This window comes from Rhinolophus hipposideros (genome assembly GCF_964194185.1).
Source record: "Rhinolophus hipposideros genome assembly, chromosome: 2".
In the NCBI taxonomy this organism is placed as follows: domain Eukaryota; kingdom Metazoa; phylum Chordata; class Mammalia; order Chiroptera; family Rhinolophidae; genus Rhinolophus; species Rhinolophus hipposideros.
In genome coordinates, this window is record NC_138048.1 from 31,407,901 (window position 1) to 31,424,923 (window position 17,023).

General features: G+C 34.3%; 1 protein-coding gene across 8 annotated transcripts in view; it reads right to left on the reverse strand.

The window, feature by feature from the left end:
• The window catches only part of SENP7 (SUMO specific peptidase 7), a 118,791-nt gene that overhangs the window by 99,328 nt on the left and 2,440 nt on the right, over positions 1-17,023 (reverse strand). For all 8 annotated transcript variants that reach the window (XM_081026638.1, XM_081026636.1, XM_081026641.1 and 5 more), the window contains exons 2-3: positions 11,701-11,753; positions 1,645-1,743 (exon numbers count right to left, since the gene is read on the reverse strand). In XM_081026638.1, the coding sequence (XP_080882764.1) occupies positions 1,645-1,743; positions 11,701-11,753 (152 nt within the window). The remainder of the gene's footprint in view (positions 1-1,644; positions 1,744-11,700; positions 11,754-17,023) is intronic.

Sequence of the window (17,023 nt, forward strand, 5' to 3'; positions counted from 1 at the left end):
AAGAGCAAAGCACAGAACAATATGTATTTCATTACCCCTTTTGTGCAACAATCAAAAAAATAATCAAAATAATATAAGCGCATATACATTTGCCTTATCCTTGAAAGGAATGAAAAAATAACTGTTAGTTCCCTTTAGGAAAAGGAGAGGAAAGGATTCTTTGCTTCACGTTGTTGTCCTTTTCTATACAGCCCAAATTTTCTAAACTTATATAAATATTTTTTATTTTTTTGTCAACAGAAGTCATCTGGTCCCATTTATTATTTCCCTTTTTTGGACCTTGTATTTAAAAAATGAATTATTTAATAATTTAATTTTTAAATAATGTTAAAGCAACTAATACTAATGACAAATCTTTCCTCTGAGAACAAGATATAATAAATAGTTAATTTTTCTTGTCTGCGACATTGAAACACATATATTCAAGGTGTCTTAAAATTTGTTATCTTAAAATACTAATGCTATTTTGTCCCCTCTCCTCCACCAAATTCATATGTTGATGTCCGCCTAGCCACCAATATGACTGTCTGTGGAGATGGAGAGGTAATTCAAGTTAAATGAGGTCATAAGGGCAAGGCCCTAATCTAACAGGGCTTGTGTCCTTGTAAGAACAGAAAGAAACACCACGGATGGGGATGGAGCACAGAAAAAAAGCCATATGAGAACACAGCAAGAAGACAGCCATCTGTAAGACACAGAGAGAGGCCTTAGAGAAACCAAACCTGTTGACACCTTGATCTTGGACTTCCAGCTTGCAGAATTGTGAGCAAATAAATTTTTAAGCCACACAGTCAGTGGTATATTATTATGTTAGCCCTAATGGACTCATATAACATCAAATGGATAAACTGAAAAATCTGAGAAAAATTCTATTTTAAAAAAATTGACCATGAGTTGTGCAAAGCAAGAAAAAAAGTACTTAGGAAGGACAGGTGGCTCAGTTGGTTAGAGCGCGAGCTCTGGGCAACGGGGTTGCAGGTTCGATTCCCACATGAGCCAGCGAGCTGTGCGCTCTGCAACTAGATTGTAAGGACAACAACTTGACTTGGATAGAGCTGATGAGTCCTGGGAAAAACATATTACTGTTCCCCAATAAAAAGTCCTGGAAATACACATTGTTCCCCAATAAAGTCTTGTTTCCCTTCCCCAATAAAAATCTTTAAAAAAAAAAAAAGTACTTAAAAAGTGCTATCTGAATTAAGCCTTATTCATGAGATCTCTATAATGTTTAATAGTGATAAAATTAAAATCCAGATTCATAAACAGAATATCTTCTGAAAAACAGTTGTCTTATGTTATGTTACCCTTTAACATACACCTCTCAAATTTACAAAAAAAAAGGGCAAATGATTCTAATAAGCTTAATATTCTCACAAATTTAAATAATTTATTTAATAATAATGAGATTTAAATTTCATGAAGAAAATAACACGCATACGGTACACTTAGATTTAAACTGAAGAAGACACTAACCTCAAAGAATCAGTTCAACATATCCCAGATATAAGCTAATTTAAACCTACAAATAAATAACACAGCAAATCCATAAAAGGATATATAAGAAAATAAAAATTCAGTTTTACTAAAGTATTTTAAACACACCAAATAATACTATATACTTAAAAGAAATTAGTTTTTATTTACCCCCTGCAAAGGGAGGTCCCACCGTTCTGAGCTTCTGAGTTTGGACAGTGATGATTTAACACAAACATCCTGTGATTTTGCATTAAACATCTTTGTTATCTGAAATCAGAATGAGAAAATAATGAGTTTAATTAAAATATAAATAAGAGCTGAACCAGCAAACAGAACCATTAAATTACCCTGTATTAATATTTTGCTATTAGCTTTAAAAGTTTTAAACTCAGTACTAAATTTATAAGTAGTTAAATACAATTTTATTTAAAAAAGAAACTCCTCATTCAGTATAAAGGTAGATAAATGAAGTATCACAATAGCTTCACAACTATTCTCTTACCTACAGTCTCTTCCCCTTCTAATCTTTCAAATGGTATCCAGGGCCCTCTAATATACAATTCTAATTATGACTACAACAATTAAAATACAACAATGGCACCCATTACTTACAGATAAAACTTAATTTAAGCTCCTTCCCATCATTCACATATCACAAACTCTATACCCCGCCACACTGAGTTTACTCAATCTTCTTCAAACATGTCATATAATTTTATATCTCTAGACCTTTGAATATACCACTCTCTCAATCTAGTATGCCCTCTCTACTTCTCCCGTGTAAAATACTTCAGATTCTGCCTAAAATTATTCTCCTATCCACATAACCATCACTCCTACACCAAGGCATTCCTTTCTCTGGGAATGTATTTGGTACATTATTTATATTATACATATCATATTATAATTATTTGTCTACATGTCTGTCTTCTCCAAACTGTGTAGGTCCTTAAAGAAGGCCCTGACTTAATCACCTTTACATCTCCAATATGTATGGCTCATGACATGCTGAATAAATGAATGAATGATACAAGTTTGAAATCATTTGTTTAGAACTTAATACCTTAACTTTCATATTAAGATAAAGTTATAAATAATGGTTAAGCATCAAGTTCAGCCTATAAAATATAACATATAATAAACACTGTACTATATCAACTATAACCAGAACAATCCATAAAATGATATCATGAGAGTAAAACATAAGTCTGAAGGATAGAATAAACATGAAGAAAATGTATCTCAACTCTTTTATTTCACTAGCACCTCTGAGTTAATCCTCCAAGACACTAGTAATGTATTACTCATATGTATTGTATATAAAAAGGTACCTGTTTATAATTCTTCATCTGTAACGTTATCTCTAAATCAACCATTTCCTTCATATTCTTAATTAGGGAACAATATTTACTTCTTCAGGCAGTAAGGCTTCAGACTGTTCACACCCATGAATCCTTTGTGAGCAGGTTATTTAGCCTACATGCTATGGCTTACTGTATTTTTCAAAGATGGCCACACCAATAATCCACCTCCCAAATGGTCTTTTTACAAAGTAACACTGAGAGTGCTCCAACATCAGGTGTGGTCTATGCTCCTTCCCCTTGAATGTGGCCACAGCTTGGACTTCCAAAACTAGGTCATACGGTCAAATGCAATACAGCTTCTGCCTAGCTCTCACATGCTTGTGTATTCTCCCTTCCTTCCCCTTTTTTCCTTCACTCTCTGTCTCTCTGTACTGTGGAGGAGAGATTGTTCCATGACGTGACCACTATCTGACTCAAGAGCTGGACAGGGTCAAAAAGGAGATTGCTTACTGCCAACCTCACCTTAAAGACTGTCTGATGTAGTCTATGTTCATTCCGACATAGTAAATCAGCACCCCTCCCCTGCCTCTAACTATGTGGTGGTTCTTGGAATAGGCTGTTGTCCTGATGTGGTCAAGCATGCCAAGTTATTTCCCATACCTGGTAGCATTCATGTACTACTACCCATGACTACTGCCCCCTTTTACCTTATGTAATTCTTTGTCACCTGCCAAGTGACTCAGGAAATCCACTTCATCTTGCAGCCACCCAAGACGTGCCTCACATTTAAGTTTACTTAACAGCCTCTGTTGATTGCCCGGCTGGAGTGGCCAGCCTCTTTCTTCCGTTTTTCCCTGCCCTCTTGCAGAGATAGATTTTCAGTCTCAGGACTTTTCTGTGGGTCTGCATGTACTAACAGACACACACACCTTGGGAGCCCTGAGCCAACAAGTGAAACAATCTTGGATACCCTGAAGCCACTATGGTAGAAAAGTCAAAAAGAAGTAGACTTGCACCAATATATATGAGTCTTCCCAGCACAGGTATTAAGGTGAGTGAGTGAGCTTTTCAGGTGATTCCAAACCCCAGCCTCCAAGACAACCTAGCTAACTCCAAGTGGAACAAAAACAAGCTATCTCCAAGTGAACCCTGCACAGACTGCAGATTCATGAGCAAAATAAGTTTAAACCACTAAGTTTTGGGGTAATCTGTTATATGACCCTAGTTTTAACCTAAAAAGATGTCCAGCTCAAACTTGTAGGACAACAACTGAGATTTAGCACAAGTAAGAGTTGGGTATAGGTGCCGAGTCCTTTGTAAAATGAGTATCTTATAAAAGAACATTGATGGCCTCTATGGAAGAATTTATATTCTTTTCTCACACTAATTAGTTTTTATCTTTTTTACCTATGAGTGGCTTAGACTCAATATCAATGAATTATTTACCTTAACAAATATTCATGTATACTTCCATTAGTAGGGACAAAATATTAAGATAATCTACCCTGTTTTCAAAAAGGGCCCCTCTCTATTTTTCCCAAAGTATAGACTCATGATATCTGGATAGTTATTAAAACTCTAAACTAGTATAAAAACCTTGAAAATGTTTATGTACTCTTACTTAGCAATTCTACTTTTAGGAATTTATCCTATGGAAATAAAATAAAAGTACATATATAACAAATACTTTTGAACAGGGATATAGACTAGGTATTTCTTAAACAAAAACTAGAAACAATGATAATAAAAAAAATATGGTAAAGCCAAACAGTGATATATTATATAGTTGTTATTAAATAAATGTTCCAGAAGAATAATTAACATAAAAAATTATTTCCAATATAATAAGTAGAAAAGCATATGTACATAATAATCTTTTACAATGTAAAAAAATCCACATATAGAAAAAATATAGAATAGACATAAAAATGTTTTACATGATTATCTTTGAATGGTGAGCTAAATGAGATTTTTTTCATTTTTGTGTTCTCCTATAGTTTCCAAATTTTTTTTTCTTAATTGGGGAAAACTGGGGAACAGTGTGTTTTCCAGGGCCCACCAGCTCTAACTAGTTGTTCCTTCAATCTAGTTGGGGAGAGTGCAGCTCAGCTCCAAGTCCAGTCGCCGTTTTCAATCTTAGTTGCAGGGGGTGCAGCCCACCCTCCCATACGGGAACCGGCAACCTTGTTGTTGAGAGCTCGCACTCTAACCAACTGAGCCACCCAGCCGCTCCTCTGGAAGCTCAGCAGCAGCTTGTTGTCATCAATCTACTTGTGGAGGACGCAGCTCACTGGCTCATGTGGGAATTGAACTGGCAACCCTGTTGTTAAGAGCTCGCTCTCTAACAAACAGAGCCATCTGGCCGCCCCCAAGTGTTTTATTTTTTTAATAGGAATACCATGCAATTATTAAAGGCAAGAGGAAAAACAACATTTATATCTCCAGAACTATTTCTGTGTCAGTTTCTTGGTCAATAAATTATAGATCTAAATCTCTCACTCTAATATTGTTTATGATTGGAAAACAGACTTCAAGTACAACTAACTACTCTACTGTCAATTTTTTTCTATACCTTTTTCTTAATGATTAACTGATCAAAAATAGTGTAAGCCTTTTTGCCACAATCTGATCTCTTCTTAGACAAATTTTAATCAGTCTCAAATGTGTACAATCAATAAAGATTCTTAAGCTATTAATGATTCTACAAAGCCTATATTATAATTCCATTACAAGAATCAGATGGACTCCTAATCCTTTTAAGGATTTTTTAATAGTTTCCTAATACTTTAAAGATTTAAATTTAATCATTTAAGGAAAAAATGAGTTCTAAATCCCTTTCCTTTCAAGTTATACTTAAATACATTGATAAAACTCTAATAACTTCCAAAAAATAAAGCTCAAGAACATTTATTTACTAATATTCAGATATAATACTAAACAAGCCATTTAGCAAATCAATTCATGCAGTTAGTCTGAGGTTCATTTTAAACCTAATTCATTACAGTATGCCCTCAAAAAGAGAATGTATGAAAAGCAGATAATCAGGGGAAAAAACACATGCTGGATTCTATTGAAAAGTTATACATTGCTAACTTACACTCTTTAAACTGTTCAGGCTGATATGCTCATTGCCATGTTCTTAATTGAGCACTTCAGAATCTTAATCACTTACTTGTTCAGATACTACATAGATATGAAGTTTTTATTTAAAGAAAATTGGGTGTGTGGCCATAGATATGGTTATGACTTACCAAGGAAGATTAGAAAGTCTTGTTTTTCTGCTTTCAAAATAGATTATCAACCTCCCCATGTCTAAATCCAAAGACTATGGATCTTTACATTAGCAGAATTCAAAGTATTCACACTCTTACTCCACATCTATCCAGAGATCAGTCTTGAATTAATCTATATCCAGCTTCTATCAAAAGGCCAAGTATAATTTAGTAGATAATAATGTTCCAAAGATTTAGCTACAAGGATAATGGTTGCTGCACTGTTGGTGATTTTTTAAAAAATTGAAAATAACTCAAAATTACAATAGGATATTAGTTAAATTAACAGTGATACACCCATATAATGGAATATAACATAGTCATTAAAAATATTTACTACTGCTTGCTTCCCTGGTACTAATGTCTAGTATAGTTCTCCAAGACATGTTAAGTATCCAGTATCTTTAAATTTGATTTCAGAAAATGATGTTCATAGTATATGGTTAAATAGAAAAGGCAAATTATAAAACATTATTTTGTGGTTTTATATTTTGTAATATCTAAATATTTGTTTATCACATAGATAAACTGGAAGAATATACATTGAAGTATTAATTTTGGTTGTGTCTGGGTTTTCATTTTGCTCAACTGAATTTTTTTTTCAACTGAATTTTCTAACTTCTCTGCAGCAAACTAGTTATGCTTTAGAAATATTTTTAGATGCTTTAAACTCAAAATATTATCAATGTCTTGTCCCTATATCCATAAAAGTTCTAATTCAATAATTTCCCTCGCTGTCTTAAGAGAAAAGGCTATAGTATAAACCACTAACAAGAACTTAATATGCTAATTTTCTAAAAGAAATTCTACATTTTTAAAATGCAGTAGTACAACTTTATGTGTATTTCATTGTTGAACAACTATGTAAATATATTGTAGATCATGAGAGGTCAAAAAAATTAAAAATAAGGAAAGGAAGGCCAGAACAAGTCCTGTAGTGTTGGATTAGAAGTGGAAGTATGTGTATTAAACTCACGGTTTTTTATAGAAATACAGAGAAGTCGGTAGAGAAATAAAGATGTGTGTGTGGGGGGGGGGTAGTACACATACATTTTTCTAGTCATGTCTATTAAGAGAGCCTAGACACAATGACACCCCAGCAGCAATAAGCACACCCAGCACCCAGACCTGGATTTCTAAATATCATTCTTTAATAAAAAGAACCAGCACTCCTTGGAAAGTATCTTGCAGTATCAGAAAATAAGGAAGGGATCAAAAAAAAAAATAAGAGGATGTCAAAAGGGCACAGGAGCCAACCCAAAAGATCTCCCAAGGCTAAAGCTGAAAAACTTTGATCAGCAAAACCAATAGAAATAGTAGTACATTCTAATCCATAGAATAAAATAAATACCTATGAATCAATCCATACTGATACAATAATTGAATAAATAAATATGGGGAAAAGAGAGATAGCTCTCCCTTACAAAAGACTTTCAATTAGTAAACGTAGAAGGAATGAGGAAAATAGAAAATCACCAATAGAATATTATATATACACGCAATCAGATAACTAAGTTCATAAACTCACCCTAGAAAAAGTGCTACATACCCCATTGCTGAATATCACTACAGTCACCTTCCAAGTACTCCCCTTGGGAAGCTATGCACTGACTCCAGCACCTAGTCCACCCCTCAAAGCAATTTTGGAACTCTTTTTCTGGACTGGCCATCAGAGCTGTCATCGTATTACCCTTGATGTCCTGAATGTCATCAAAATGTCTTCCTTTCAATATTTCCTTTATCTTCAGATAAAAAAAGAAGTCACTGGGGGCCGGATCAGGTAAGTTGGGAGGGTGTTCCAATACAGTTATTTGTTTACTGGCTAAAAACTCCCTGACAGACAGTGCCGTGTGAGCTGGTGCATTGTCGTGATGCAACAGCCATGAATTGTTGGCGAAAGTTCAGGTTGTTTTCATCTAACTTTTTCAGCACTTCCAAATACTAAACTTGGTTAACTGTCCAGTTGTTACAAATTCATAATGAATTATCCCTCTGATATCAAAAAAGGTTAGCAACATTGTTGCAACAAGTTCAGGAACTTAATGGTCACACCTCGTGTGTACATATAATTGTTGCAGGCAATATCCACCACAAGATGCTAAACAATGGTTGACACAGTTTGAGAAGAAACAGTATATTTGCATTGATTCAAAGGATCTCTCCCAAGACATGTATTTATTACAATGGGAAGGAGTAACTCTAATGAAATAACCAAGAAGCAACCATCTTAAGCAGGTAACCAACCAGCTTGACAACACCAGTAATAAGACATATGATCATCATGTACCCCCGATAGGGCACACTGAGAAGGGTACATCACTTCTGTTGTATTCTTCCCAAAAAGTCATACCCTTAATCTAATCAAAAGGAACCTGAGATAAACCCAAACTGAGATATATTTGACAAAATACTGACCAGTACTCTTTAAACATGTTATGGTAATGAAAGAAAAAAGACTGAAGAACTGGCGTAGACTGCAGGAAATCAAGAAGATATGACAACTAAATGCAATATGGGATCCTGGAACAGAAAAATGACATTAGTAGAAAAACTAAAGAAATCCAAATAACCTCTGTAGTTTAGGCATGGTACCAATGTTAATTTCTTAATTTTGATGACTGTACTAAGGTTATATGAAGTATTAACAACGGGGAAAGCTGAGTGAAGAGTAGACAGAAACTCTGTGGCATTTCTGTAACTTTTCTGTAAATCTAAAGTTACTTCAAAATAAAAAGTTAAAAAATACTGTAGTACATCTGAAAATAAGAAAGAGAAATGTATTTACTCAGTATTATAAATTTCTAATGGTAGAATTTCAGATTAAATTCCATGAAGCAATTGTCTAAAGCAGAACATTTCACTTCACTGGAAGTATTATTAACAGAAAAGAAGCTGTAGTCAGTACAGAGATATTTAAAATGGGGTATTGTAGTTAAAGACATCCGACTAAATGGGAGCAGATATTTGCCAGTAATACATCCAATAAGAGTTTAATATCCAAAATGTATAGGAACTCATACAGCTCAACACCAAAAAAAACAAATAATCCAATTAAAAAATGGGCAGAGGACCTGAACAGACATTTCTTCAAAGAGGATATACAGGTGACCAATAGACATATGAAAAGATGCCCAATGTCACTAATCATCAGAAAAATGCAGGTAAAAACCACAATGAGATATCACCTCACTGCTGTCAGAATAGCCATCATCAGTAAATCAACAAACAAGTCCTGGTGAGGAGGTGGAGAAAAGGGAACCCTTGTGCACTGCTGGTGGGATTACAGATTGGTGCAGCCATGGAAAACAGTATGGAGGTTCCTCAAAAAATTAAAAATAAAGGTTATGATCTTTTCCCTCTGCTCTAGCCTGACATCATCCTGCAGGTCAAACACACCAAATAAATTCTAATAGACTAATAAAATAAACATATATACACATATGTGTGTGTATGTGTGTATATATATACACACACACACATATATATATATATACATATACATATATATATATACATATATATATATATATATATACATATATATATATATATATATATATATATTTAACATAGAACTACCTTATGTCCCAGCAATTCCACTCCAGGGTATCTATACCAAGAAATCCAAAACACTAATTCAAAGATATATGCATCGCTTTGTTCACTGCAGTGCTATTCACAATAGCCAAGATAGGGAAACAACTGAAATGCCTAGCAACAGACAACTGGATAAACTGTGGTACATTTATACATGTAGTGTTACTCTGCCATAAAAAGGAGTGAAATTTTATCTTTGCAATAACATAGATGGATCCAGAGGATATTATGCTAAGTGAAGTAACTCAGACTGAGAAAGACATTACCGTATGACCTCACGTATATGTGGAATCTAAAGAACAGAATAAACGAGCAAACAAAACAGAAATAGACTCATAGATACAGAGAACAAACTGATGGTTGCTAGATGGGAGTAGGGTTGGGGATGGGTAATAAAGGTTGAAGGGATTAGAAAGTACAAATCAGTAGTCACAAAATAGTCACGGGGCTATGAAATACAGTATGGGGAATACAGTCGATATTATTTTAAAGACTATGCAAGGTGCCAGATGGGTACTGGACTTATCGGGAGGATCACTTCACAGATTATATAAATGTCTTAGCACTGTGCTGTACACCCGAAACCAACATAAAATAATACTGAATGTCAATTATAATACACACACACACACACACACACACACGCAGTGCCAAAAAAATGTATACACATTTTAAGAAAGAAAAAAACTATTAAAATTGTAATACTCAATATACACCAATAAAAAAGATGAATACAAGTCACGTTTGACTTCTGCAATTACAAGAGGTGCTCAAAGTGGTTACCATCAGTGTCCAGACACTTCTAACTAGAGCGAACTACTGCTTGAGTAAAGTATCCACTTGTATACATTTTTTTGGCACCACCAGTATATATATGTGTGTGTGTGTGTATATATATATGTACATATACGCATATGTATATGCATGTGTGTTTATATATATAAATACATATGTGTATATATAAATGTGTGTGTGTATATACATATCCATATATATATCCATATATATATATATATATATATATATGGATAGTCACGGGAGGTAAAGTGCAGCATAGGGAATACAGTCAATGGTACTATAGTAGCTATGTACAATATCAGATGGGTAGTAGATTTGGTGGGGTTATCACTTTGTGAGGGGTATACATCTCTAATCCTTATGTTGTTTTGTGTACCTGAAACTCATAATTAAATTAAATTTTTAAAAAACTGGGTATGGTACCAATGTAAGATTTTTTTCACCTCCCTCATTTACCACATTTAAGCTAAATTCAAAATTTTACACAGAATTTTACACAGAAGAAACCACATCCCACAAATGTGAAGTAAGCTAAGGTACAAAAAAGAGTCCCTGAAGCCATGCTCTATGTGTGGTCTTCTAAGGCACTCTTGATTCCCTCTCATAGACTTCTCCCTCGTTCCATGAAATGAACCAAATTAAAGTCCTCTGTGCATACCCTGGAATGCTTCAGAGAAAAGTGTCTAATAAGTTATTAAAATGTAAATCAGGGTACCAATGCATTTAAATCGCAAAGTTCTAGAGAAAAACAAGATTATCTTTTTAAAAACGGATTAAGTTTTTGAAAACTTCCAAAGTAGGTAGAAACTTTATTTTGCTTGTTTTGCTACTCTTAGCTAATAGAGAAGAAATAAAGGAAGAGAAAAAAAGGTTTTAAAAGGACATATTCCAAATACTAATTTTCAGCACAAGACTTAAATATAACTCTCTCTGTCTACAAGATTATAATGAATGAACGTGAGGAGCTCTAATACATTCAGTCATCAAAGAACTGCTGCATTATGATTTACATAAAATTTCAAATGAGGCCTGGAAAGTACAACTGGTACATCTTACAATGATTTAAACAAGACTGATCCCAGAAAGGGTTTCCTGCTAAACTCTCAGATAATCAGCATACACTATTCCCAAAAAATGACTAATTAGTTAGTTTTATAGTATTTTTTAAATTTTATTAAAAAGACACATAGCAAAATATTTTCAATATTAGTAACTAAAGCTAATGAATAGGTTAAAAGAAAACTAATGCATACCTTATGTAACTCGGAAGATGAAGGCTTTTTCCTTTTTCCTTCTGTGACAATTTCTACAAAAACATGGTAAAGATTATCACTTAATATCTGGATGAGATAAACAATGTAATAAAATAAATCCTTTCACAGCCATCCTTTGCTTTAAATTAACTTCTTGTTAGATTTAGAATTTATATTAATACATTTTACAGAACCTGACAGAGTAAAAACATCAAGGTCACAAAATAATCAGAACAGTAGCAGATTCTCACAAAATGTCCCCATTAAGCAACACACATATGATGACAACAGAATAAAAAAGAGGAAAACTGGTTCTAAACACTAAATAAGAAATTCCCTGGCAAAAGTCCTGGCATTCAACAGGCGTTCAATAAATGCTGGTCCGTATGACCAAAAAAACTTTTCAAATTTTTATGATGGGGTCAGGGAGAAGGCAAACAAAAAAGAAGCTGAGACTTGGAAGTTGGGAATATTTTCCAAAAACATTTTTAGTTCTACTCCATATCTAAGCATCTATGCAACTGGGAATAGCTTGTCTTTCCTCACCAACATTTTTCAGACTTCTTACAGAGTTTTCTCTTATGATTCTTGCATTCAAGTAACAAATATTTGTGAAATCTATCTCGTGCCTGGCACTGTTAGGCATTGAGTATAGTGTAGTAAGCAAATTAAACACAGGCCAAGCTTTCCAGGAACTTACAATTTACTGTAATGTATCACAGGTTTCATAATAAAAATGAATGGTAGAGATCCACACATATGTGGTCACCTATTTATGACAAACACACTACTGCAATTCAGTGGGAAAGGGATGGTCTTTTCAATAAGTAATGCTGAAGCAATTTGATAACCAAATGGGAAAATAAATAAACCTAACCTCTACCTCACACTATACACAAAAAGTTAATTTTAAATGGATCATAGATTTAAATGTCAAAGAGAAAGCAAAGAAAGCTTCAAAAATAAAAAGGAGGGGGATATCTTCAAGACCTTGGGGTAGGCAAAGATTTCTCAAACAAGGCACAAGTAGCATTAATCCTAACCTTGACTTCATTAAAACTAAACTGCTGTTTAGTTTTCTCACATTCTCACACCTCATCATTGAGAATGAGAAGGCAACTGGTTGGCACCCCCACAGTGGAGGCCTCTCTGCATCCTCCCCGCCCCCTCAGCTTTACTCACCTACCTATAGCTTAGCAATAGATCATCTCCCTGTGGCTTAAGCTTGAAATGTCCCGTCCCACCCAGGTCCCTGTTTTAGAAAATTACCCTGAAATTTATGATTAATACCCTCAGGCTTATTGGTCCCGATCTCTAAGGTCTAGCATTCTTTCCAGGCTAATCCGATCATTGTTCCTGGGTTGCTGACTCCACCACAGAATCACGTGGCCAAAGGGAAGGCTCCAAGCAGACCTCCAAAACCGTCAGATAGCCTCTGGGGGAATGCTCAGACTTTCCCTTAAAAACCCCAAGCCAGTCTGAGACTGTGAAGGGAGTTTTTGGAGATGTTAACTTGCTGCCTCCTCAGACCACCGGTACTCTGATAATAAACGCTTACTCTACAACCCAAAAAAAAAAAAAAAAAAGAGGTAAACCACAAACTGAAAGATACTTTGTAATACATGTATCTATGTACAGTATGGTGACTATAATTAATAATACTGTATAATTCGTATATCTGTCAAAGGACTCATAACCAGAATGTATAAAGAATTCCTACAAAGCAAAGGCAAGACAACTTAATCTTCAAAATGGACAAAAGCCTTGAATAGAGTACCTACGGAGGGAAGGAATATTGACTGGGACGGGATACAAGTAAGCCTTCTGATATACTGGAAATGTTCTGTATCTTGATCTAGGTGATGGGTGTATTATTCAACAGGCGTTCAATAAATGCTGGTCCGTATGACCAAAAAAACTTTTCAAATTTTTATGATGGGGTCAGGGAGAAGGCAAACAAAAAAGAAGCTGAGACTTGGAAGTTGGGAATATTTTCCAAAAACATTTTTAGTTCTACTCCATATCTAAGCATCTATGCAACTGGGAATAGCTTGTCTTTCCTCACCAACATTTTTCAGACTTCTTACAGAGTTTTCTCTTATGATTCTTGCATTCAAGTAACAAATATTTGTGAAATCTATCTCGTGCATAAGTATGTACATAAGTATAAAAAGTCATCAAGCTATATATTTAAGATATGTATAATGTGTTATATGTAATACCTCAACTTAAAAATAAAAAAACTTGTTGAATAACAATTATAATAAATGAACTATAGTTTATCCAGAAATCTATATAGCTGAAATAATCTCTCCTAAATATATAATACACAGCATTAATTTCACTACATTCATTTCTTGAAGCAAACGTTGATGTAAGTTGTTAAGCTCTGTACTTAAGCCTTTGATCATTTTAAATAGTTTTCAATAAAGTAGCATTCCTTAGACTACCAAAAATAAATAATTCTTAAATAAATGGTAAGAAAACTTTTACCTTATATCAATTCACTTTCTAGTCAATTTTAAATGTAATAAAATACGTAGTTTTTAAAAAGGAGTATCAGTTGCTTAAATTGCAATTTACAGATTAACATTCCCAAACTGACTCACTGAGTTAAAAGTGCTTCTATCTTGTTTTGTAGAATGTTACTGTTTCCTTTAATCAATACTATTGTGACTTCCCAAAATTTTAGGACTTTTTATAATTGAGTTGCTCCGTCTTATACCAGGTTGGTTTTGGAGCATTTTAATAAATAACGTGCCTTTCTACTGGTGATTATCTGGTATAGCATTCTGCTCAAGAGTACAGATTTTAAAGCCAGACAACCTCAACTTGTATCTTGCTTACTAGTTGTCACTTAGGCTCAGTTTCTCATCTCGAAAACAGGGCAGAATAACCAGCTTTTCAATTGTTAAGATTAAAGTGAGATAGTCTATATTGAAGTATTTAGCATTATGTCTGTGACATAGTGCAAATAAATGGTAGTTATTATTATATTTTATATTAAAATATCTCTTTAAGTGACCTCAGTATTGTATATTAGTATTAGCATATAGGAAAATCTAATTATTCTCATTCTAAATATATGAGCCAAACAATTAAAGAGCATGACTTGGTCCTAAGTAGCTCGTGGAATAACTCATTCACTTATTTATTCCATAACATGTATTTAGGATAATAATTACGACTGCCAGGCACTACACTAAGCACTTTACACAAATTATTTTATTTAATCCTTACAAAAACCTCATGAGATCAGTGAAGGTATTATCTCTATTTCACAGATGAAGAATTCAGCTTTGAAGAATCCAAATAATTGTCCAAAGTCATCATGTTGATCCATCATTGGTCTGACTCCAGAGGTGGTATTCGTAACCAGTATATTCTTAACCAGGCATGCTAGATGCTATGGGGATTATAGATGAATAAGACAGTGTCCGTCACAGAGTTAATAGTAAAACAGCACAGAGTAAACAATTTGGCAAGCTAGAATATATAATGGAATATGATAAGCATCACATAAGAGGTGCAAAGACCTATGAAGTTCAGAAAGAGGTATGATTATTTTTAAGTTTGAGTTAATTAAGAGTTCTTGGAAAGACATAATTTAACTGGGCTTTGAGGTTAAGTTTTAGATAATGACTAAATTTTCAATAGGCAGCTACGATGAAGCAGCCCACATCAGTCAGCCTCCTCAATTACTGAGGACTCCCATGAGAGTTATCGATCTAGGAGGCAGGTTTGAGACAGCAGCACCATTATAGCAAATTCCCAGTCTAGATCTCTGGAGGGTTACTGTCCTATCCATAAGCCATTTCCTGTGTTACCATGTCCCTCTAATCTACTTTCCAATCCTCTGCCTTCCATCATCAGGCCTGGGAATCACTTTTACCATCCTAGATGCCAGTCTCTCCGGCCCATTCCCTTGCTTTTCTCATTTCTTACATAATTCAACTCTACCCTTTCATCTACATTCTTTTCTATCTCTTCGCTAACCCACTAAATCCTTTCTAGTGTCAATACAATTTCCTTAAATTCTGAATCTTTTCCTTGAACATTGCCTCCACCTTAGTTTAAGTGAATCCTAGCTTTTTATTGACTACACTATTTTTTTAAGACTCTCAAGATTCTTCTCCCACTTACAAAACCAGAAGCAGGGATTAACCATCTCCTTCTCGAACTACCACTTCCAATTAATATTCTAACTTTATTGCAATAATTCCTCTTTTAAAATTCCCATAAATTGGATATATAACCTCACCCATATTTGTGATCACCATACTGACCCAAACCTTCTCCAACATTCCTAAAATATTCTGATACTTGATTCGTAGTTTTCCTCTCTATCATCAAAATCTGCCATCATTCTGAACCTATAAAACTATTAATCAACTCACTCAAAACAATAGACTCACCTTAATTTACTCTACTCCAACAAACTTCTACACATCCCTATTTCAGAAAAACATTCATGAATGAATTTAAGGAATAGCGTTGCACTTCTCAAGTTCTCAAATGTGAATCTCTCATTCTACAACATATCGTCCTTTGGCCTTTCCATTTCCTCACTCACACTGAACCCATTTTTTTGCTCCTACAACCTGTCATACCCTTTAACATCTCTGCAAATAATGAAGTTTTATCATGATTAACTGTAGATTCCCATTTTGAACTTCAATTATGGTTTATTACACTTATGATTCAAAATATACAGACATCACCTGGGCCTACAGATAAAAGAAATATGTCTCACTGTGGGACACCCAGTCCTCAAGATGAAACTGGAGGAGGGAAGTTTCAAAATCAAGCAAGTTTGAGAAACAGTGCATGCTCAGTCACTCTTTTGGAAAGGCACAATGTACAGTAGCATCGCAAAGGCTTTGAAAAATCCTGTAGTAAATAAAACTTTTTTGTAACTACAGTATCACATGTAATTGTCCATGGAACCTTCTTTTTTCCAAGTAGGCTCACTAATGTCCTGTGACAGTAAAAGAATTTAAAATTTGTAGTCAGAAAGACCAGATTTTGAATCCTGGTTCTACTGCTTACTTGCTATTGCTAACAGTTGCTTACCCTCCATAAATCTGTTTCCTCATCTGTAAATCAGAAATAATAACCACCTCATACGCTTTTGAAAGAATTAAAATTTATATAAACTTTAGCACAATGGTTAGTACCTAAGTACTAGGAGAAAAGTATGTATACTTAACTCAAATTGAGAGCAAACATAGATCTTGAAGAATGTTGCCTGAAGCAACCAGTCGAAAACCTGAAATTTGCTTGAACTTTCCTGTTTTAATTCAAAAACCCATTTGAAAACTGT